Below are 25,329 nucleotides of genomic sequence, written 5' to 3' on the forward strand. Positions count from 1 at the left end.
ATGTTCCGAGCACTCTTAAGCACTCGGATGCATGTAGACAATAAAACGATCTTCCCCCAGGATGGTTTTAACAAGGTCTACATGACCATGATCCTCTGGGAAACTGAGCCGCCTTCGTCACATACAGTGCTATTGTGCAGAGTATGTCATCTGCTGCACTGTCCATGTTAATGTGCAGAGGCAGGGAACGTTGTGGTTTTTACATCAACAGTGTAGCCTCTATATCTGGCATCAGTCACTAATTACGGGAAGAGAAAAAAGCGACTTGTCACATCAGAGCGGCGACATCTTCAGATTATGAATATTAATTGTGTCCTTTATAGCTCGACCTTGTTCACACCAGCATCTGTCATCACAATATGGAGATTCAAAGACAAACGCAACCTGTCCCCACATAAATTAAACAAATCAAAAAAAAAAGTTTTTAACATTTAAGTTGTGAATGAAATGTTGAAAACAAAAGTGAAAGGAGTATTCAGGGGGTTCTACTCTGCACCTCACTACTAATAGCCACTAAATCCTGGTATACTCAAGTTGTTTTTTTTAAATCAGAATTAATATTTCACTCCTCAGTGGCAGACATATAAGTGAATATGCTGCATTCACTGACAGCATTATTACAGTATTCTTCTTGCTCGCCATCTTTGTGCATTCATAACCTTCACTCTTACCAACAGCACACACAACTAAACAAATTCAAGTTATTTTTTCCAGTATTACCTGCGACAACTGTGCAAAGCAAAACGTCAAAAAAACTAAAATACTAATAAGGCTCAAAACAAAAGTGATTCTCAAAAATGAAAAGAGGGTGTGACGTTATTATGTACAATATAATGTTCAAATTACTCATGGAGTAAAATGTTTTTTGTCACCTTAATCTCTTCTTAGCAGCAGGTGTTATGGTAAACCTACAGTAAATCTAACCCTAACCCTGCTACAATATGCAGGTGCATGGTGAAATAAACATGGCATTTGAATAGTTATCCTATTGTCTCAGCTGCTTTATCCCTGTTGTTTGAACTTGGATTATCCAACAGGTAACAGGTAATGCGAGCAGTTTTTCATGTAAAAAAAAGAGATACCAAGTGTGGAAGTTCAGCATATATGGCTGCTGAGTCTCTTTTGACTCACCTATTTTCTCTTTTTGATGCACTGCTCCCAAACTTAAGGCTCCCTCTCTTTTTCTTGCTCTGTTTCGCTCTGATATGAGCTGTCTCATACATATATCATTTTTACATTAGTACTTAGATTCAAGATCAAGAGCTTTACATAATTGCCTCTGACAGATGGTTGAATATGAGATGGGTCGAGAAAGCAGAAGCTCACTGAAGACACAGGTCTGCCTCAGGACGTACAGTGCATGTGCACATGGTGCCACCCAGTGGATAAAAGGTGTAATTACATTGTTGGCAACAAGGGAGGGCTTTAAATTTCAAGTTATGATTAAGAGTGACAGGGTCTTTATTAGAAATGATGTTCATGAGGGAAATCTTGTTGCACAACACGCACAATCAACCATAACTCAACTGAGGCTTCAGCTACAAGGATATAAATGTGCATATAATAGCACAACCCAACTGAGTTTAATAGACATTTTTAGGTACAAATACATCCTGGAAGCAATGGCCTCGCCTCACAGAAACAAATATTCACACACACATAATTTTCAGATGTGAAAACATGTTATTGGCATTTTGGTTTTATTTGCTTGTGACATTTACTATCTATTGTAAATGTACTGTCTTGTTTTTGTTATTGTTCCAATGGAGCGGCAGTTATGCAAGTCAAACTTCAGACTTAACTGTGTGACAATACATTATTGTCATTCAATCAGTCAATCAAATACAGTATGTGGTTGTGTGTTGGGAGTAACGCGTTACAAGAGTAATGCAATTACTGTAATGCATTACCTTTTGCTGTAACGCGGTAATGTAAGGCATTACTACAAAAAAATGGTAATATTTTACTCGGTACAAATCTCAGTAACGCGTATTAAAATGCATTTTAAACCCGAAATTAAGTGGTGTGTTTTTTCACAAAATCGCACCGAAAGATAAACAGAGGAGAAAAAATAATTGTTTACTTCCTGTTAGTGCTACTAATTGAGGAGAACGTCGAGCGCGGTGCCACGCTAACACTAAGCTAGTAAACTAAAGAAAGCAAACTGAGGATAAGAGTGGAGAAAAAAAAACTAAGCAGTAAAAACTAACATTCTCCCGTACTGCGAAACTTTAACCTCAAGAAGTGAGGAAACTCATGGCAGAGTATTTTGTCGAAGATATGTTCTCAATCAAAAATTGTGAGCAACATCCCATTTCAGGCTATCAACGACAAGGTAAGCAACCATTGATAGCTTACCTTGATAGCCTATCATTGCCTCAACAAGTTCGTTAGTGCTACTGGGCTGTTAGCCACCAGAACATAACATAACATAACGTCAATCTGAATCAAATCAGTCTGTATCTAGATATAACATACAAAAACAATATACAGTACAATGTACAATATACAGTGGTAGGCTCTAGCTCTATTGATTTCAATATGAATATGCCTAAATTTACAATATATATTGCGCCATGAGCTATTAACTGACGAATTACTTTGAAATGAAAGAAACAAGTAATAAAAAATGCATTACGTTTTTGAAGTAACTTGCCCGACACTGGTGCCTTCACATGTTTACCCTGTTGATGTAAAGCCCATGTATTGTAAATTCCCCTGTGACAGTTTGGATTACATATGAGCTTCCCCATATTACATCCAATAATACAGGGTGTTTAGGACTAAGAAAATCAATTTATCTCAGTTTCAAATCACAGCAGCTGTTATATTTCAAGTATTATGGGAAACAACAATCTTTAAACTCTAAAAGATTGGTTTTATCTCCCAAATTCTGAACCACACAGAACAGTGGGGGAAATATATTAAGGATTTCACAGAGCAAGACTATTTAAATACAGAAAAAAACACTGACATAAAGACAATTAAATAACTGATTTACCACCACTGTTTAAAATAAATAAATAAATAAAAATACAAAAAAAGACTTTGTTGTTATTCCACATCTTTGCCCTTTAGGACTGTATTTCTAAATGCCACCAGCAGGGGTAGATGTAACCATGTCTGATTTAGGTGCAGCCTTTCAGTTGGTGACTGTGTTTTGAAAGACTGAAGAAGTTATAACTGAGGTTACACAAGGTTTCCTTTATAGATAGTGAATCTGCTTCCAATAAGTATGTGTGTGGCTTAGAATAAGCATTTTTTCTGTTCTTTAGGCCAGTGATTCTCAGTCATGGTCCTCGGGACCCACTGCCCTGCATGTCTTTGATGTTTCCCTGCTTCAGCACACCTGATTCAAATGACCAGCTCGTCAACAAGCACTGCAGAAGCCTGATAACGAGCCATTCATTTGAATCAGGTGTGTTGGAGCAGGAACACATGAAAGGGTGGCAAGTGGACAAGTCCTTCATTTGTTGCAATCTCTAGTTTCACCATTAGATGTCACTAATTCCTACACAATGAAGGGACTGATTTGAAATCATCATTTCCAGGTAACATTCTCAGAGGCATTATCTGCCTTCAGGGCTTCAGTCAAACACGATCAGGAGGAGATGGCCAGTGCACATATACAGACTATAGACACGACCTTTAACATGAGCTGGTGCAGTTTGATGTCTGGTTCTGTCGCACGCACAGCAGATTTCCCTGCAGGTCTCTGATAAACGGCAGTAGAAGCAGCTGTTCTTAGTCTGAGAGATACAGGGAGAAAATGCACAACTTATCAGCTCCGCACAGTCATTTTTCTATGCAGCATTTATTGTCACTGCAAATTGTTCACCATAACTTAAAAGCATAGACATAAAATGTTAATATGTGGTACTGAAAGTGGAGATAAGAGACATCAAAATAATTCATTGTGTGCATGGAGAAAAACAAGCTGAGAGCAAATTGCAAAAGGTCAATAGTGAAACGAACAACCAAGTGAGATTGTTATTTGGTACATTTGCAAATGTTCTCTTGTCTAAATGACGCACATAATTGAAAATTAAATTTAAAGAACATTACAGCTACAAACTGTCTGGAAAACATACTTTGTAACGCAAGGAAGTACTGATGACTCAATAAACAATTATTTACTTTCCACATTAAAAATGCATTAAAATTGATTTCTCAGTTACAGAGTTTCCAGGAAGTCATCAACGTATGGAAGCTGCATCAATGTGAACGAGAAAAGTTCAAGGTGACCTTCAAGTTGTGAAGCTACAGCTGGAGATTTATTGAGCAATGCTTGATTTTCTCCGTCATCTTTTCCGCCAAACCACTGACACAAAAGGTAACCTTCACTACATCCACTCATTCAGCCTCAGTTGACTGGTGTGTGCAGTCATTTTGGACTGCAGTTGCTTATCTTGGTGTCCAGGTGGCGCTGTGGTCTCACCATATGGCTGCAAAACGACCATGTGAATCAAGTAGCACTGCAGGGTGTGTTTTCACTCCAACAGGAATGTCTTCGTCATGCTGTGTACACAAGCAAAAAAAATAATTACACAAATATAAACTGTGATTAACACAAATAGTACAATGCCAACACACTTTTCCAGCAGCTTGGACCAATTCCCAGTTACACTCCATAAATCCCACTGACATTTGAGCAACCCACGGGACTTTGCCCATCTTCCGTGACCTGAAACAATCCATAATAACCTCTGGCCCCTGACCTTCTCAGTTGTCATGTCGCTCCAGAAGTCCAGTGAGAAGTGACTGGAGCTCTGGAGAGAGGCACTTTGCAAAATATGTCACTCTGTCTATCTGGGAGGACAAAAGAAGAGGACAAAGCTTTTTATTAAACTTGTAAGCCCCGAGGCAGCCTGCCGAGCCACACTGAGATACCACAAAGATAGTCGTATGGACTGTAAAGAATGACTGTATAAGCACAGGATTTATAGGGGTCTGGTGAGACACATTTGGAATTTTGACATTCACCCTTCTCTCTTAAGGTCAACAATTAAACGTGACAATAATAGTGATATTTCAATGTAACAAACAAATGGTGTCTTATTCATATGGTTTTGAAATTGTGTTAAAAAACAGGTTAAGACTATGTGATAGGTGATGTATAATTGCAGAGCTAATTTTCCCAACAAAGATGTAATGAATGGAACGGGGGGTTGTAATTATATATCGCTTTTCTAGTCTTGATGGCCACTCAAAGCTGCTTTACACTGCAGTTTTGCTATTCACCCTTTCACTGACACTTTCATAGAGTGCATCGACTGTATGTGCGGTACATTTTTCTATTGCACGTCTTTCATACCCATTCACATGATGGCGGCACAGCCGTCAGGAGCAACATGGGGTTACGTGTCAAGGACACAACGGCATGTAGAAAAGTGAAGCCGAGGAATGAAACCCACAACCTTTGAGTTGAAAGACGACTCGCTCTTTCACTGAGCTACAGATGGTACCTACAACTGTGTGTGACTTTGTCATACAATCAACTCCCTACATAAACTCCTCCTACCGACTTTCCTATCTACAAACACACGTACAAATTTTGAATCTGTAGCTTCTGTGTCCACTGTGATGAGTAACATACAGTAGGTCATTGTTCCAATTGGTAATATGCAATAATTGCACACTGTAGATAATTTAAAATGCCTTCAAATCATGTCACCTGTCTTGTTTTTGCACAACTATTCTTTCTTCATTCGTTTTATAGCCCCCATAAAAAAAGTTACTACCTAACCTTAACTTAAACCTAAACACAATTCACATCTCACCCTTTCTCCTTAACCAGGGCCACAGGAATTAGGTTCTGCCTCATTACGACTGGGCTTTGGTTCCCGTGTGGACTACTGGATCTGACAAGGTCAGTGTTTATTCCTTAAAACGTAACAACGTAACAAAACGTGTGCACACACACACATATGGTGTGTAAGTGACAGGTTATCCATCAAACCCTCAATAAGCTCAGGATCTGGGAACTGCCGTCTAAATGAGAAACCATTGACTAGGAAACTGTGTGGTAATGGGGTCTGCTTCTGATTGGATAAGGCGGCTGAACTGAGAGCAGGGACACGGCTGAGCCACCTGCGTTCGTGTGGTGGACTAAAAACAAGACAGCAAAATGAGAAACTGAAAAGGTGAAACGTAGAGAAAGGGGTATTAGACTAAGAGCGATGGGATTAAAACTGCTAATTGCCTCTCTCGCTTGTGCTCATTGCTTGAAGACACTAAAGACGTAAGGCTAATTAACAATTAGTAATTGTCAACAAGTCGATGCTGAGTGGTAGTGTGATTTAAAGTAGTGTATTGCAATGATTAATACCAGTATGGCACATATTCTGTGTGCAGCTAATGGTTTTGACATTTAGCATTTGACACAGGCTTTGCTGCATCTTTGTGTGTGTGTGTTTGTGCGTGTGTGTTCCGTATCACTGAGCCTGCAACAGGCCGATAATGCTCTGAGCATCACCTGGCAGCAATGTTTATTGATCTGATGATGCATGCTGGGAGAAAAGATTGCTTTCAAAGGTCAATGTTAATACCAGAAGGTCATCGTGTTAACTCAGTGCTATTGTTTGTTTGCATGTGTGTCGACTGCATTTATGTCGACGCGTGTGCGTCAAACGAGGTCATCTTTGAATTGATGAGTTTCCAAGTACATTGTTGTCCAGTCATTTTCCCCATTTTTTCAGTCCTCCAGTCACAGCAGGTGCAGAGTACAGATGTTATGACATTTATTGATGGCATCGGCATATTTTTATGAATCCTTGCACTATGTCCTCCTGTCACAGGCGCCGTCACATCCTGAATTGTGTGTGTGTGCATGCCTGTATTTGGCATGTGAATGTCGTGTAATGATATCTAATGTCCATCTTTTTTTTAATTATTATTTTGTGACCTTGTGCCGCTGAATGAAACAACAAAATGAAAAATAAATCAATTAATTAATGAAACACAACAATTTCAAATGACCAAAATGCAATCACACAACGCTCAGCTGGCAGAGCATTTAATAAGAAAGGACTGTGCAAAATTGCAAAGCAAAACAAACAGAGCCTTAATTAAATAGAATCCGTCACTGATAATGAAATTAATTTGACTGAAAGAGAGAGACATAGTGAGTCTTTCTCTTAAATGAGCACAAAGTTGGGATATGAGGCTTCTTTCTGAATTGGAAAATATGTATTTATTTCATTATTTCATGATTAATTTAGGGTACTTTTGTTTATGTAGGTTGTGTCTGGATACTTTTCAGACTCTATCCAGAATTTGCAATTACAATTACTGGCCACTTTATCGAGCAAAACCTAATGAAGTGGCAGGAGTGGCACCCAGTGCGATCGACTCACTCCTGCTTCCGTAGCTGACTTGTGAGAAGTGGTTGTTTATCGTTGTTGCTGTTGTCTTGATATCATTTCTACACAGTCAGTCACAGCCATTTTTCTCTGACCTCAGCCATTCACAAGGCATTTGCCCCCAGAGAGCTGCCACTCACTGTGTATTTTTGGACCATTCTCTGTAAATTCGATGGTTATGAGTGGAAAATCCCAGTAGAGCAACACCACAATCAAAGCCACTTAAATCACCTTTCACCACCACTCTGCTGTTGGGTTTGAACTTCACAGCAGGTCGTCTCAACCATGCTTACATGCTTAAGTGCATTGAGTTGCTGCCAAATCATTGGCTGATTACATATTTGTGTTAATGAGCACCTCAATAGGTATACCTAATAAAGTGACCGATGAGTCTAGTTAACAACAGTGGAAAAAATACTATTGATTGAACTGTATAAATAATGAGTAATGAATTCAGGTGGCACTGGAGTTTTGGCCGTGAACTGCAGACATGTGGGCCAATGCCGCATTGTGTTGGCCACTGTTCTGTAGCTGAAGGTTACCGTCAGCTCTCTCATAACATATTTTGGACAGGGTCTCAGAGATTCTTACTTTTCAACAGCTGAGTTTAATTATAATAAAGAGGGGAAACATGGCCCCGGAGAAAGTCAACCTGCTGGAAAATGGTTGGAGGCAGATGAAGAGCCAGCTCCATGAGGAGCTGCAGACCAAAAGATGGCTGATATGAAACTGTTTATAGACTGCCTTTACCTAGTTGTTCAAAAATACAAATAGCTAAAGGGTAGTGGAACAGTCGAATAGCAGGTGTGATGCTCTGGAGGCGAGCCTGCCACAGGAGTTGGCTCGTAGGAGAGTGCAAGAGGTGGAAAAATGAACAAACCACACTGTTGAGTAGTGGTTTAAAAGCAGGAATGGAATGTTTTTGGATGTTAAATACGGCGCTATTTTGATGTTTTCAGAAGCTTGTCACCAATATAAAGGGACAGGAGGAGAGCACAATTCTTAACAAGCACAATAACCAAATTCAATAGAAAGACGAGATCGAGAACAAAAGACAAGGAGGAGGGAACAAAGAATAGTGACCATAAATGACTGGAAATTTAAAGAAAGCTACAGCTAGAGCCACTTTTCCCGTTTCCAAGACCTATTCTTTATCTTCTCTTTTCTAGCCCCTTATATTTACCCTTTACTCTTTCTCCAAAGCAAAACCTTTATCATTCACCCTCGCTTGAGTTACATTAGCCTGTCTAAGCCTTTCTTATTAAAAATACAGGACACATTTTTCAAGTACTACTGTGTTGAATTTGATTTGGAGGAACATATCCAGTGTTTGATAATTGTCTCTTTTTTTTTTTAATGTTTCACTGTGTCATTTATTTTAAAATTCAAGTCGACAATTATACCTAACAAACCACTGTGAGAGTTAGAGGTCTGGTGAAGTAGTCATTGTTTTGTCGGGTAAAATTACTTTCAAGTCTGGTTTTGTGAGTCATTACCAGCCACAACAGTGTAGGTGGGATTTTTTTTCACCTTGTGAACAAGGAATTAGGATATAGAGGAAGTTTTGTTTATTGTGGCTGCTGTCGTCTGTCTGTGGGATGGGTTGGGATTCACCTGTGTCTTATGAGTTCCTCTTGTGTGCACTTATCCCTCCTTCCCGTGGTATATTTAGTCTTCGGGCTACCCAGTCTCTTTTTTGGTTCATCTGTTCAATTTTGCTATTTGTACCAAATAATTAAAATATCATTGATTCAAATTAACGTTGCTCTTTCCAATATTTCTCCTGCATACAATCGTATCTCACTGTTCCATAACTCCTGGCATTACTTCTTCGGTCCATGTTTGAGTCGACCAGTGAGTTTTTTTCTGTAATAAACTGTCTCTCAGCCACTATATTCAAGCCATGAAGGCCTACACGTACTGTATTCAAATGCAGCGCAGGAGTTTCGTTTGTTGGGTTCTTTTAGAGGTCAGTCTATGACAGGGGATCAGTGTAAGGCAGACAGAGGGCAGATTGATTTGACCTCCATTTTTCTCTCTCGCCATCACTAGATGTTTATCCCGTTTAGCGTGACGGACTTGGCTGTGTGCTGTTGTGTTTGTGCCTTCTGTCCATGTGTAGCTCTACAAAGGACTGACCCTGACTGCGGTTGATAGATTGTACTGAACTATCAGTCACAGACCAGGGGAAGGGAGAAAAAGATGGGTTGGAGGAGACGGAGGGAGGCATTTTGATGGTGTCCCTGTGAAGCGAACGACTAGACAAGCGTTGAGTGGGATAGGCTCTCACTATGAGCTGACATATAGTGATGAGCTGTCAGGCTGGTTTTGTTTTTTCCTCATTAACAAGTCCACCAAAGGTTGCTTTTGTAACCAGAAAACCACTTGATGAGCCTGACCAGTCGGCTGGCTCAAGATAGCATGTTCAGGGATGCACACACACACAAAAAAAAACAATTTACCATGTGTCAAATGTTGTTGTGCTTAAAACACCTCTTTTGAAGGAGGTGGAAAGGGCTGCTGCATAATGTGAAGGGAGTATAACGGCACAAGAGGCTGAGGCCACACGGTTAATAGGAAACTTTCTTAAATGCTGCAAGTGAAACAAAGTAGGGGAGTCAGCGTGAACCCCATTAACCTTATCTGTGATTAGAGATCCCTAATTACAAGCAAATGAATACATTCTAATCACCATAGGCATCGGGAAAAATAATTAATTAAGTGATTGTTTAAAGGGTATTATGGGAGTTTGTGTTTTCAGACGTTTTCCACATTTTTGGCTATCTTCTCGAAGGTGGATGCTCAAAACACAACAAAACTATGGCAGATGAGCAGAGACACACACCAATTTATTATCCATCTTTCTGTATTTCAGTCAGTGACAACATAAGTCAATATGTGTGTGTGTGTGTGCATACACACATACAAACGTCTAAATAGGCGTAGGAACTATTGTGTATAGCGCCCCTGTCATTCTGTCTCTCTCACACACACACAAGTGCACACACACTTGACAAAAAAGCAAGCCATAATGAAGCTCTTACACATTCGGCGCTGAGCCGAATCTCCTCATTGTGTTTTCATGATTAATGGTAACGAACGAGCTTGAATCTTGAATAGATTGAATGCGAGCTCGCAACTTATTAATCAAACTGCGATACTTGAAACAAATAATGCTTTCACTGCATCTCAGCGAGGAGAAATTGAGTGTAATCCCTCTTCTCTACTTCAATTTCCTCAAACACAAAATCAAATATTTATTGAGTCTGCTCAACATCTGCGCACAGGTATTCTCATCATTGTTGGCATCTGTTTGGGGTGTCTGCATATGCTTCTTTTTCAACTGATGTTTCCCGAAGTGTCTCTGTGCTCATTGCAGGACAGGTACATCAGTCTTGACATCACTGGCAAATTAATGAGAGTGCTGTTTTTAGCTCCTGCACTGTCTGCCTGTCTGTCTGACCCATTGCCACAGTCACTCTGCCCTTGAAACTCAGGAAAAAACATCTTATTTTTCCCACAAATATAACACTAACCTTCAAACTATGGTCTGGTTAAATGCAGTGGTGTGCTACACAATAGTAAGACATTACATTATAAATATCTTTATTTATTTATTTATTTACATTGAATTCTTACGTTATTTAGTTGTATTTACTTTGCGGTGTTTGGCTCCTCTCCTTGGAGCCTTTAAAACATAAAAGCCACTGTAATAACATTTTCGAGCAAACTTAGCCACCTTTAGCTCCCACCACACAATGATCCTATTTTCCATCGTGTCTCATGAGTTGTGACCCAGAAAGTACAACTACGGCTGGGACTCACTAGTGAGCCCTGACCCTCTATTTGGGGAACACTGGACCAGAGCACATCTGTATTCAGCCTGTACTCATATTGTCATTGGCCAGTGCCCAGACTCGTAAAGATGGATGAAGCTAAAGCCCAGCCTAATAACCAGTCTATCCCCCCGGGGGGGTCTAGCACTGCACTCCTCTGTCACCTGGGTCCCTGCACTGTCTCCATATTGACTTAGGCATTTTATTTTCATGCATGCATATTCATCACCTGAGTAACCTATACAACCACCATGCTGCCTGGGAAACCTCTCTATATTTCCTCCTGTTTCTGCCTTTCTCATTTTGTATTATTGTAACCAACACTCATTAGCTATACCTCTCATATGCTCTGAATCACTAACTCTAAATAATGAATTTGCGTCTTATTAAACACTGATCCTAGGTCCTTTGCTTAGACGGGCAAAACAATCTATTCAGATGTTGTTGCTGTCCAGAATGTACTACACACCAATGTTGTATTTCTATTTCTGACTCCATCAAAAACAGGGAACCACTGCGATTTTTTTTCTCCCCAACAACCAAACACGATTCAGGAAGCAGGTGACAGAGAGGAGAAATGTAAAGGTCATGGTACATTGGTCACGGAGAGGCAGGCGCTGGTAGGATGTTTACAGGTCAAATGCACAATATGTTTCAGTTCAGTTCGCAGAAGAAGCAGTGAACAGAAAAAAATGGATTATCAAATAAAAGCCACAGAATACAATACTTGGTGAGGCTGCATTTGTGTTTTATATGGAATCTGTCCTTAAATTGAAAAAAAGTGGGGGCTGTAGGAAGAAAATAGAAGTGGGATGCTGCTCTCCTAACCACTCAGAAAAAGAATCAGGCCACAGAGAGAATGAGGAGCTCTCTGCAATGTGTTTGGGCTCAGCATTGGTATTGAGCAGAGGCTCTTGAGTTACAGTAGCCAAGTGCTTTTGTGGCTTTGTGTGGATCATAATCAGAGTGCTGTGTGGGTGAGTGAATGTCGACACATTTGTGTTACTGTATGCATGAGTATGTGCATTGTGAGGCAGGATGTTCTACAACAGCAGCAGCAGCAGCAGCAGCAGCAGTATTGTTCCAACCTCCCCTCATACTCTTCCTTCCTTCCTTCCCTCCCTGGGTGTGGACACCAAACAGGGACAGATTGCTCTGTGCTGCTCCTGTATTTGGAGATGACCTGTGGTGTCGTAGGTGATGATGACTGGCCTGGTGACAAATAAGGCCAGGTGGCTGTGAGAGGCCTACAAAGCAGGCAACACCAGAGGGCATGCTGTGCTCTGCCATGTCACACCACAGCACCACACAGCACCACTCCTCACCAACACCATTAAAAATGACAAATGCTCTCATCAACTTCTTCCCCAAGTTAGCAACTGCTGCCTGATGCTCCTGAAGCTCTGTGCCTGCCCCAGTTCATCCTCTGGCCTTTGCCACAGTTGCAACGTCCATTTATTAAAGCAGTCACATTTCATTTGCCGCGCATTTGATTTTTGTCACTGTAAAGGTTAGGAGTTGAGTCACAAAGGAGTGCAGAAGATGGATGTGGGGGAAACGGTTCAGGCTGCTCATATTTAAGAGTGACATGTGACCTATTAGGATCCGCACAAGGACACCGGGGTGTAAATTAAAATAGAGGCATGGTTTTTACAAGTCACACACTATTTTGAAAGCCCTACTTTTCTTTCCATTCATGAAGTCCGTACAAAGTGAAACAGGTGAAAAGTATCTGGGCCAGTGTGCTGTGCGGGGACAGCAGTGAAGTATTAGGTCATCTAGTGGCCTGGGGTAAAACCGGGTCCACTCAGGCTGTAGATTAACAAATCCATCCCGTCCCACTGCTCAGGGGACTTGGGGACATATCTAGCCCAACACAGGTGTGGTTCTGGGCTACAGGGCAGAAAATGCCCTCTTCCTCTGCTGAAGCGGACCCTGGTTCTCTGTCCCTGCGGGGAAAAGCCCATTGTGTGGACCATCTGTTGCAGCACACATGCAGACAAAAGAGGGCGACAGGGGCGAGTGGGGGTGGGAGCTGATGTGCGAAGCCTGTTTAATATCATTAGGGGGTGCAGCTGAATTTGCCAATGCCATTTAAGAACATCTGCATTGTAAATGGAGTTTGAACTTGTGTTGGAGAGATGATGTAAAAGGATTCTTTAGACTGTTGTCAAAAATGCATGGGGTCGATGGGTTGGAGAGTTTATATATCATATTTCATATAAACTATATATGTATGTGTGTGTGTGTATATATATATATATATATATATATATATATATATATATATATATATATATATATATATATATATATATATATATATGTGTGTGTGTGTGTCTATATCCACACACACTTTATTTTTACTTTTTAGGATATTAAAAACCCAAAATGCATGTGACTTCATACACTTGTAGATCAATAATCATCTCATAAGGTCTGACATGCACAATCCATTTCTCCATGACAATACCAATCCAGACAGTTTTTGTTATGTTACAGCTTTCTTCTGCCAGTAATATCTATGGGAATAGTATTTTTCCTGTGTTGATAAATGAGATGCAATATTGCCTAAGTCATTTTATTTGTTCATCACTGCAGATGTTCAGTGGGGTGGAGAGGTGACACACAGGCTGTCAGGCTGCTGCTTACAAATGAATACAGAATTTAAGAAAGAAAGAAGACATACTCTTTTTTTAATTGAATTGTTTAAAACACCCTTGTGATTTTCTTAAATGGAATATATCAGGCCTTGATCGAAGATAATATTACACACATTCAACAATGGGAGGTGAAGGTTACCATATGGGAATCACTGAGCGTGATAGATTGTCTTACAGCAGTATCACAACAAAAACTAACCTTGATCTACAAAATATTTATATAGTTTCACCTGTTTTGAAATATGTTTAATAAAATGAGGTTAATATTATCATTCTCATCATCTATTGTTCTTTATGTGTGTTTGAGTCTTCACTCTTATAATACCATGTGGAATGAGCCACATGTGTTTATGTGTGTATATGTATGTATGTATATATATATATATATATATATATATACATATATACACATATATATATACACATATATGTGTATATATATATATGTGTATATATATATATATATATATATATATATATATATGTATGGAATGAGCCACATGTGAGTCACGTCATATATAAGTAAAAAAAACTTATATAAAAAAACTTATATATGAGTAAAAAACCTAATCTAGCCTTTTATATCGTGTCCCATGGGGTTAGGCTTGGCTCTACCAGGAATGCAGTACGCGTGAAAGCCCTACTGGAGGCGCTATTTCCTTTCAGTGCAGCGGACGCGGCTTCAAATAGGTCAAGGAAAAGTTTTGTGTTTTGACAATGCGTGCTGGGCGGAGCGGCGGGCCGTGGATTGGTTAGTGAGTTTGAGTTCCCAGTCGATGATTGGCCCCTGCGCTCTAATGGGGCTGTGAGCAGGCGATGCTGGGTCCCCCCCCCCCTCCTTCTCGCTCCTCTCACCCCTCAGTCCCCACACTCCACTCTTCCCCTGCGCTGATTGTCACACATTGTTTACTACGGCTTGAAATGTGACTCACAACAACACGGGCTTATCTGCTGGAGGAGCGCGCTGACAACTGAGCGGGATTCTGGTTCTGACGCGCGCCGTGCGTCTTGGTTATTTTGGGGGGGGAAACACGCTGTGGAGACTATACCCTTCTGCCATGACAGTGGATTTGTTTGCGCTTTTATGCGTGCTGGTCATCACATCCTCCGCGATGGAAGGTAAATGAGAAAGTGGGATTGGGATTGATGTGGGTGATGCTCCCTCTGTCTGTCTCCAAGGATGCTCGTGGTGTTTGTTCCGCGTGGGGCAGCCGCGCTTTGCCCGCGGCTGAGAGCATCCACGGATGTCATCCACGCGGATGGCACCGGGTCGCCGTGTTTACAACGCCGTATATGAGTTTGTGCGCGGCACTTGTTAGTTTGTCCACGTGAAGCGGGATATTTTGCTTATTTGGACCTGATTTGTTTATGTGCGTCAAATGCGTAAATGGTAGTTTAACAGTGCTCATTTATAATCTTTCGTTGTCCGCGTTTTATTGATCGGGAGTGCCATAAACCTCTTAGATTGTCGTTATCCCACTTACTTGTGTCTGTCAAACCTTTTCACGCGTCTTTCATTAAATTGCACAGGAAATACTATCGCCACACGCCTGTGAGCATCACGCTGTGACAGTTTGAATTGTCCAGACAAACTCTCAGATTGTGAATTGAGCTTTCAGGATATTCTACATGTCCCTTGGATTTTATGCCAAATATCATTGTCATTATTATGTTACTGTTATAAATGGACGTTTCTATTCAAAAAAAACACTTCTGCTGCCACTCCTCTTTTCTCACACAATCTTTCTTCTCCCTCCATATCTCAGTCCCCTACTTTTTGCCTTTGTCTCTCTGCATCTTGTCCCACTTTTCTCCCCTTTCTTTCTCTCACATCTAGACAAGCCGTGGTGCCACTAGTCGCTGATATCGCCTCAGTTAAACACGTTTTTCATTTCCGCTGTGGGCCCCAAGGGACCGAACACTGGGTTGTGTAGCCTCAGAAATAAGCTGCTGGATGGATAACCCAGCAGCATCATGGGTATATAGTGTCCCCTTTCATTTTATTGTACAGTAGCTCATCCTTGTCTAATAAAACTGCAACAGGAACACACAAACATTCCCCGCGCCTGTCTGTAAAAAGCATAAATAAGTAAATTAGAGGCACAAATAAAATGAGATTTCTCACATGCAGCTTTTCTCTTTAATCATTTACAACTCTGCTCCTGCACTGCTCCCAGCTCCGCCTGCGCTCTGTAATTCGTCGCTGGCGTTCTTTTTTGTGCTCATCAGATTTCAGCACAGCAGTGGATACCAAGCCCAGACCCAGATTGCTCTCTGCTTCTCTGCAAGGATGGATATTATTTATTTATTTATTTTTATGTTTGCCCAGTTTGAAATGACAGCAGAAATGTCAATTCAGATAGACAAAGTGTGTGTGTGTGAGTGAGTGAGAGTGAAAGTGAGAGTGAGAGAGAGAGAGTCTGAGGAATAAAATTTCCCATCGTGGAAAGGGGTGTGGGATTTCCTCTTAAAAAGTGGGATGAGAAAGAAACAGATGGGCAGGGAGATGGCCCCTGGGTTACCCCGGTAACAAGGATGAAAGTGATTTCCTTGTTTGGGTCGCTAATTGAAAGGAGACTGTCCCATGGGCAGATGAAAATCCTCACTGATCTGAACTCCAATCTGTTGCTTTTTCATTTATTTTTTGGTGGGTTTGAACGTGTACTCATACATGTGCGCCTGGATTTCTGTTTGAGTGGAGTCTCTCCAGTCACCATAAATGTAATTACATCGCTCATTATCATGAAGTGGCGGTGATCTCTGTGTGTATGTGTTTGTAACGTGAGAGTAAACAACAGCCCGGACCATTATGGACACACAGTTGTGATGAATTGAATGATTTATTTGACCTCTCTGCTTGTTCATACGCTCATTGTAAACCCTGCACACGTCATTGCATGACTGATGAACTGTGGGAATGAAAGTCATATGGCGACAAGCATGACAGAGTGGACAGACAGTTGGGAGACAGCTGATCATTACCCGAAAAATGAGACCGAGAGTTGGAGCTGTTGTGTGTGTTGCAATGTAAACCTGTGTGTTTGTGCGTCTCAGTGCGGGTGCAGCGAGCTTAATCGCGTGTGAAGTTGATTACAGGACGTTCAATTTAAAAATTTTACAGAAGCAGTGGGGCAGTCGAGCCCAAAACTCAGGAGAGTGGCGATGGGGTTTTGCATGTCATTAGAAAAAAAAGCATGTCCAGTGCTCTGTTTCACCCTCATTTGTCTGCTCTCTGCATTTCTCCCCTCTGCCCATACCTTTCCTCCTCATTCCTCTATCCCACTCTGTCTTCCATCATTCTTTTCACTAATCTCCACGTTTTCCCTCTTGTCTCCCTCCTACCTTTTTCCACTCATTCTCTCTGTGGTGAGCGGATGGTTGTTGCCAACAGCGGCAGTAATTCTCCCCTACTCACAGAGCCATTGCTTATTTCTGTTTGCCCTTAAACCAATTAGGCTTAGATAAGCCCGGTCATTTAACGGCCTGGAACTGGGTAGTGGATGGAGGAGGAGCAGGGGAGGGGAGGGGAGTGAAGGGAAGGGTGATGGAACAGCGGTTGAAAGATAGGTGAGTACCAATGAAGATAAAAAAAAAAGATGAAGGAGGGAGGTCAGTGAGTTCCAGAAAAGATACAGTATATGCATGTTTTACAAATGAGTAGTCTGCTGTTGAATGATGATGCCGTGGAAGTGAATAAACACAGAGATGTCCAAGTGATTTGACATACAGTAGTGTGTGTGCCACACTACAATTACAGTAAATGAGCAGCAACATTCAGTATGACACTATGATACATGAACATTAGTAATGCACTCCTAACAGTCCCATAGGAATTTGTGTTAAGTACGTGCACTGTATTGTGGTAATGCCTCATCCTGAGGGGCCGAGTGGATGGAATGGAGACCTCTGTAGCTTGAATAAACAATAATAATGATGATATCTTAAGTAAGCTATAATAGTCACAGAGACCAGAAGGAGTGGAGTGAGTTATTCATAAGGACAAAGCAACTTCTAGCTCTCGCCTCTACTGCTCATCAGGAAATGGTTTTGAGCCAAACACGGACATGGATCTCCAAAGGCACACATGCGACACACCGCGATGACCTTAGTTTGGAGAGAAGCCAGCTATAATTGTTGCCATTATTATCTCTTCGTACAATAGTTTGTTCAGGCTCACGTTGAGATTGAGATACCCCACCTGAAACATAGAGTGTTTTCATACGTTGCTTGTTCTTCCGAAACCAGGTGCGTTTCTCCCCTAGATCAGTTCAAATGGGTTTGTGTGAACACAGCAAACGCACTCCGTTCCGGCACAAATCAACCGCGCTGAGAGACTGCCGCTGCAATCACTCCACGGAGTGGTTCGTTGGCAGTGTGTACACAATGTATGAGTCATATCCAGCAGCATTTACCCACAAACTGGTAAGACCAACAGCACTGTTGCAACTGTGCCACTGCCAGCAACAACTTTGGTAAGCGGCGTTTGAGCGACATGTTGAAAAGTCTTTAACCAAACAGCTTACCTGATGCGCCTTTGAAACCCACACTGTCCAGAGGCTGCAGATCAGTGCATCTTATCATCAGACATATGGTATTGTTTTCTCTGCGTAGCCTATTTGCTCGAAATGTTGCTATGTCACCATCCAGAAAACGTCAAACGGCAAATTTCCCTCAAAATTCCAACCAATCACAAAGCCTTTGACAAGCACGTAGCGTTGAGAGCATGCCGAGTCTCCACTGCAGTGTGAAAATGAATCGACCTAAGGTTAAGTGCAACATTGTAACATATTACTCCCTGAATCGGAACGGAATACAGGTATGAAAGCACCCTTAAATCTTGCCTCAAAAATTGAGCCTGTAGTAATGGTGCACTGTGTTTAGTATTGCACTGAATAGGGACTTCACGGTGTATAAATGTTCCCACTGGGAGAAAACTCAAACGCATGACAACACTGGTGCTACTAATTACACTGGATATTTTATAGGAAAAGACATGAGTCGGCACAGTATCCACAGGGCATTTACTTTGATCTCTAACACAACTTCAGTAGTATTGTGTTGATAAGACGTGCTCATCGCACAGAGTTTGCGGACTTCTTAATTAATGTTATCAGGAATCTGGCTTGGCATCAGTTAAAACCTGAAATGTTTGCCATGAAAGGGCAATTTTTTTTTTGCTTTGACTCCCAAATCCTCTAATTTGACAGAAGACTCCTGTGATAGCACTCTGCTCTGCAGGTGCACAAAGCAGATACACTCGGTGTATAATTATATTATCCAACTTAATTTTGTAACTCGAATTTTACAATTTCTTTATTTGATGAATTCATTCATTCAGAAAAAAAAAACAACAACCAAGAACTCCACAGTAGGGTTGGTTGGAAATGAATGTAATCAGTGTGTGCCTGAACACCTTGTGATACCAGTACCACCGGCAACTGCGGCAACCCTAGTACTAGATGTGAATGCACGCGTTCACGAGATGTGCAGAGGAGACAGCCTGTAAAAAGATTCCCATTGAGTCTGTAATGGATGTAAAAGAAAGTTTGCTCTCTTCCTCTGGTCTCCCATTTAAAATGGTTAAAAAATAGCTTGAAAACACGGTAGCAACACTGGCCCAAGGGCTGAGGGGTGTTAGAGCTTAATAGATGTGATAGGTTGCATGTGTGTGAGTGTACAAGTGTATTTTGACCCTTGGCATTATTGCTGATCTGGGAACACCTAAAGTAGAATTCAATTTCCCACTACTTTTGTACCACCAGTGTGTGTATTATTCGTTTGGATTTCTGTGGCGTCAGTCGACTGCTGAAGCCATTATAGCTGCCAGGGGCAGCGGACGTGGCTTCCTCCTATAATGGAGGCTTTATTTTTTGCCCACAGTGAAAAGACTACCTGGTGTTAAGGTGTGCTTACCCAGCCGAGTTGGCTACGGCGACCCCCGTTGCAGACCTTGGCCTGCAGCTCATGTCCCTGCAGTGCTTGTAAATGTTTTCTGGCTTTTTCTGTGAACACTGTATGTTTGCATGTGGCTAATGTGGCAATAATCTGGGGTTAGTGCAAACATTGCAATGTTGTGCTATTGAATATTTTCTCTTTGATAATTATTGCCCTCCCCTTCTCTCTGTCTCTCTCCCCCTGTCTTTCTCTCACACATACAGACAGAGCTCACTTTACCCAGAGACATCTGAGCTTTGGAAAGGCCAGATGGTGGATGCAGGTTGGGGGCTTGTGTGCATGTACACATTTTTGTGTACATCTCAGTGTGTTATCAGTAGAGAGAGAAAATGACAGCGAGAGAGAGAGAGAGAGAGAGATAGAGAACACAACAGCACTATGCACTATTCTCTGTGTGTTTGTGTATCCAGTTTCATTTTATTCCAGACAGACTTGTTTGCTTCTTCTATTTTCCGTTCTTTACCACGCGTCGTCCCGGACACCTCCAACACATTCCTGTGTCCGGAGATTTGCTGTGGCGATGCTATCAGCAGTGTAAGGTTCCATCCGTTTCACTCCGCGCTCGGCCCTTATCGGAGCAGGTGGCCGACTGTGGGAAGAGGGCGAAGGACGTATCTGTGCGATCTCGGGGAGAAGCAGGCCCAATACATCAGCAACATACGCAACACATTAGAGCACCGGAGTGAAAGTGGTGACGCTTGTGACACAGTTCAACCTCAAACTGTGTGAGTCATCTGTTTCCTGCTAAAGCCAGTTGTCTTAAATGGCAAAGATACGGCAGACACAGATGCACACACCCACAGATAGACGCGCCAAGGCATGATGTGCACAAGAGCGCAGACTTAGAGATAACCCTGTAGGCCACATCTAGTGGAAAATGGCTAGTAATTGATTGGGCACAGTTTTCCCACCACTAAAGGATAGTGGTGTTAAACATGTGTTTTTTTTATGATTCTAATTCTCAGGCCTTTCCCCTCCATTATCATCTGTCCCACAGATTGGGTGATACAGTAGTTGTTCAGTCAGCAGGAAAGTGGAGCCTCTCCGATATTTGTCGAGGGGCGAGAAAAGAAACCAGTGATTATCGAGTTTTATTTCCCACTATTTACACAGCCTGTCTTCTGGGGCCAAATGCTTACTGCACTGCACTCAACTTTTCTCTTCCACCCCATGACCCCTTAAACCCCTGTCCACACAGCACAGGCTGGTCCACATCCATAACGGCCTGTTGTTGACTTGACCTCATGGCCATTTATTATTTTCTTCTTGATTCTTTTTTTTTTCTTTTCAAGACATTTTCATTAGAGCTAAAGATAAAGATAATTTACAATTCAGTGGCTTTTATTGTATTTATTTTATTTTATTTGGCCTCTTTATGACTCTTGCTACTTTCTAAGTAATGATCTGAAAGTAGTGTCTGGAAATAATTGGTTGTTTCTCCAAGTTTCTCTCCCCGCCCTCACCCACCTCTGTACCCCCTACACTCTTCCTTAGTTAAAAACACATGTATTTATAAAGCATTATGGATTTTACTTAAAGGGAAAATTGTAATGTGACCCCCGTTCTTCTGAAGACATAATACTAAGGAACAGGAAAGGGGCTAAAGAGACTGTTGGGGGTGTAAGGTTGTTGTAACAAAGAGGCTCATTTAAGATAGTTATAATGAGATCTGTTTTTGGGTCAGGCCCAGAATGATTTAATTTAACTTTTAAACCCTACGGCTCAGACTTGAGGGCTACATGTGGCGAGGCTGGTGGATCAGAGGCTGACCGGAGAGTGGAAGGAGGCAGGTAAATGATGCAGTGATTTGGTGACAGTCGGTGCGTGGGAAACTTTTTAAAGTCTACAATCAGACTGATAAGTTTATCAACGTAGCTCACGTTGCACTGTACAAACTCCCTACATTTCTCCGTGTTTATTTAGGAACTCCCATGCATTTTTACTCTTTGACTGACCGTGTCATACGCATTGTACTCTTTAGGTCTTTTAGGTTGTATCTTTCTATATTTTGTATCTCTTGTATCAGCGTTTGTTGTTTGTTAAAGTGCTTTATAAATTAAGTTGGATTGGATATTGGATATATTGAATTTTTTTTTACCTTTAAAGTGATCCGGCAGCTCAGTGGATGCTGTGTTTCCATTGCTCAGGGGAATTAAAGGCAGAGTGCTAATAGGTCTGAAATTACAAACAGTGGCGCACACTGCTCCGCTTCTGATTAAATAAAAGCTGGCTTCTCCACAGGCAGTTTCTCATCGGGACTGACGCGTATACACACACACACACACACACAAGCACAGATGTGTGCACGTACATACACATACTGTACATATACACACAGCTTTGATGTGTGGAAAGGAAATGAGTAGAGATGGAGAGCTAAGGACTCGGGCCTGGGGCCTGTCCCATTATTAATGAGTAAGTGCCAGCGCTGCTCCCAAGTTCAGGACATGTGGACATATTTCACCATGTGCCTGCCCTTCTCCTCACATAAATGTAATCTCTTATTAAACATTAGGTTCTTGGCAAGAGCGAGGCAGATGGAGAGAAAGTGTGCATGAATATTTGTGTCACACTTTGTGTGTCTACGTTAGAATGAGAAATGGAAATTGTTTGGTGGAGAGCAACAAAGTGCCTGTACAGGGCAAAATGGGAAGTCAGTGTATGAGAGGGACACTGATGAGCCAATGAGTAGCAGTGGTGGGAGGACAGTTTTCACACAGTATAAAACTAAACCCCTACATGTGCCAGACAGTGTTCTACCCAATGTTGTTCACTTCTCTTGATGGAAAAGAAGAAATAGTGTTTTTTTTTGGAGGGAATTAATTATTGATTCGAGGCTCGGAGGGTAATGAGAAATTACCAGCAGTCTCCTAAATGGCTAATTAGAAAACTGACAAGGTGGAAGAGGCATTTTCTTAAAAACAGCCTAGGTCAAAGGTGTTTTGTTTTGGCTCTGTCCTGAATTTATTTACAAAGATAATACACCTAAATAAAAGGACTCCTTTGTCTGAGAATGCAATGGTTTAGAAAGAGTACTTTAGGAAAACTTTAGGAAAATTAAAATATTGTGATGTTTTATGGTCTATTCTTTTAAGCACTGTATCAATACAAATATTTTTTTTACTGTGGTTTTCTGCTGTAATATATTGTTTTTTTGTGATAAAAGTCACTGCAAATAAATTAATAATTTATGAATTAATGATGCGAAGGCAGATTGTGCTGTGCGTAGTTCGTTCATACAGTTGTCTTGATTTAGCGACCTATCAGCCCATCAGAAAATAGTATTCACTGTTGCTGGGCAGTTTGTCTTAACACAGACTATTTTTGTAAAAACAATCACAATACATCACCTTGCTTTTAGTATTCCAGTATATTGCAATTTATATTGTCGTCATCAATACAGTATATGTATCATCAGATTATTGCCAATACACAGCCCTGTTTTCTATTTGGATATTTTTTAACCATGTTTAGTTTCGATGGTCGACTCGACAGACAGATCCCAGCCCATGCTGACTGTTGGACCTATATTCTCCTCTATGAATAGTTATGACAGTACAGGCCAAGGAAGCTCATCTTGATGTGACGTGTCCTGAGGTCACATCACAGCCCAAAGCATCCTTGAGTCATAAATCTTACTTCGTTGTTATTGAACATGTACTTTTAACAGATGATTACGTAAAAAACCACAAGGACACTTTCCTACACGGAGATGCTGCGGTGTCCACGTGCGACTCGGTTAGAGGACACGGATTAGGACTCGGTTCTGTGTGAGAACAGAGGTGAAGAGGGACAAGGAGGACAATAGGCTCGTATCGGCTCGAGGATCTCGCTTGTGCTAATGAGGAGGCTGGTTTTTCTGCTGATAACCTTAAGCACATCAAGCCCTTTAATGTATGTATGCCTGCCTGTGAGAGTACATCCCCTTGGACGTCTGTGGGCAATGTGACTTGCCTTTTATATCAAAACAGAGTTGGTGTTAGTCTCATTAGTAAGATATCTTGATTGAACCTGTTAGCATCACAGTCATAGACATACAATGCCAACCCAACCCTTTTCAGTAATGGGGCTCAGTGAACAGCATAAAATTCATGCCCCTTTTCCAATTGTTCCCACCCTTCTCATCTCCGATTCCTATGAAGTCTTTCCCTCCCCAAGGCTGGGCATTTAATGCAGCATGCTTTTGATGTGAACTTCACACCCAGTTAGACACCCACTCATCAGATTGATACTGCTGTCTGGTTGGAGTTGGCCAATTCTTTAAGAACAGGCGGAAATGAGCTTACACTGTACACACACATACCATGCAGAGCTAGTTTGGAATCGTGTGGACATGAATGAACACAGGAACTCGCTGAGATGCTCAGAATGGTCGTGCTACACTCAGCTGATGATGTGTCAAGATGACAAATGTTTCCACTAAGCCGAGCTGAATGTAACTGTACAGCGGTTTTCCCGGCTATGTTTTACAACTGTATCACATCACTTTGAGAAGGAAATGTTAATATCAAAAGATACATCATGCAAGTGATGTGAGATTATTAATGTGATCTCTTTTATCATAAATTCTCTGTCTAAATGCATACAAGCACAGACAGTTACAAGCTTGGTGAATGATAAATGATTAGTGAAGGCCTAACTAGACATGTGCTGAGTAATGTGTGCCTGCACCATGTGTGCGTGTGTTATGTCAAGATTATTTGGGACAAAATTGAAATCCCGATTATTTCAAATGATTACTCATTTACTTGAACTTGAACATAAAAAAGAAGCCGTTTGAGCATGACCTTTTGAATGGATCTTTTGAATTTACCTTAAAGTAACAATAAATGATTGTACATTGTATATGTCTTTACTCTTTCGCAGTTTTGTAATAGTCATTTTGTTGCGATTATTTGGATTTATGGCGCCATAATCATAATTAAAACACAAGTTTCGATTTATTGCATTCGATTAATTGCACTTGTTCCACAGTCTGCACGTTTATTTAAAACCGTCTCTTGTGCAGAATTTATGATGGGATTTGCATGTTGCATATTTCAAGATACACGGCTGAGATGTATCGACGTAATGTTGACAACTAAATTACATGTTTGCAGTTGCATTAAATGTGAAATGAAAAACTTGTGTTGAAAGTGCCACTCGGGCACCAACGCCCTGTATAACCGTCACACATTGTTCATTAATGAGTTAATCAAAATATAACATTGGAAGGTGTGGGTAAAATGTGTAATTTAATGAACATTTATTATGCTATCTATGTTCAGTCCTGCAATTCATCATGCCTCTGGATTTTCACGGTGATGCTGTTGCCACAAATTGTATAAACATATTAAGAAATTAAGGCCTAATTTCCTGGGTGAGGTGGAGAGGCCCATTCTGTGTATGTGTGGTGTGTATTTTGACAGTGGAGAGAGAGAGAGAGAGAAAACTGGATTGACATGCAAACAGTAGTGAAACCGGGAACCTGAAACTCATGGCATTAGACACCCATGTGGTTTGCATCCTAACCAC

At 41.2% G+C, this 25,329-nt stretch overlaps 1 protein-coding gene across 3 annotated transcripts in view; it reads left to right on the plus strand.

The window, feature by feature from the left end:
- The first annotated feature begins 14,729 nt into the window (after window positions 1-14,729).
- The window catches only part of LOC122772432 (ephrin type-B receptor 1-B), a 142,019-nt gene continuing 131,419 nt past the window's right edge, over window positions 14,730-25,329 (plus strand). For all 3 annotated transcript variants that reach the window (XM_044030487.1, XM_044030496.1, XM_044030504.1), the window contains exon 1: window positions 14,730-14,979. In XM_044030487.1, coding sequence (XP_043886422.1) covers window positions 14,919-14,979 — 61 coding nt within the window. In that variant the 5' untranslated portion in view covers window positions 14,730-14,918. The remainder of the gene's footprint in view (window positions 14,980-25,329) is intronic.

This window comes from Solea senegalensis, linkage group LG1, assembly GCF_019176455.1.
Source record: "Solea senegalensis isolate Sse05_10M linkage group LG1, IFAPA_SoseM_1, whole genome shotgun sequence".
Taxonomy (NCBI): Eukaryota; Metazoa; Chordata; class Actinopteri; order Pleuronectiformes; family Soleidae; genus Solea; species Solea senegalensis.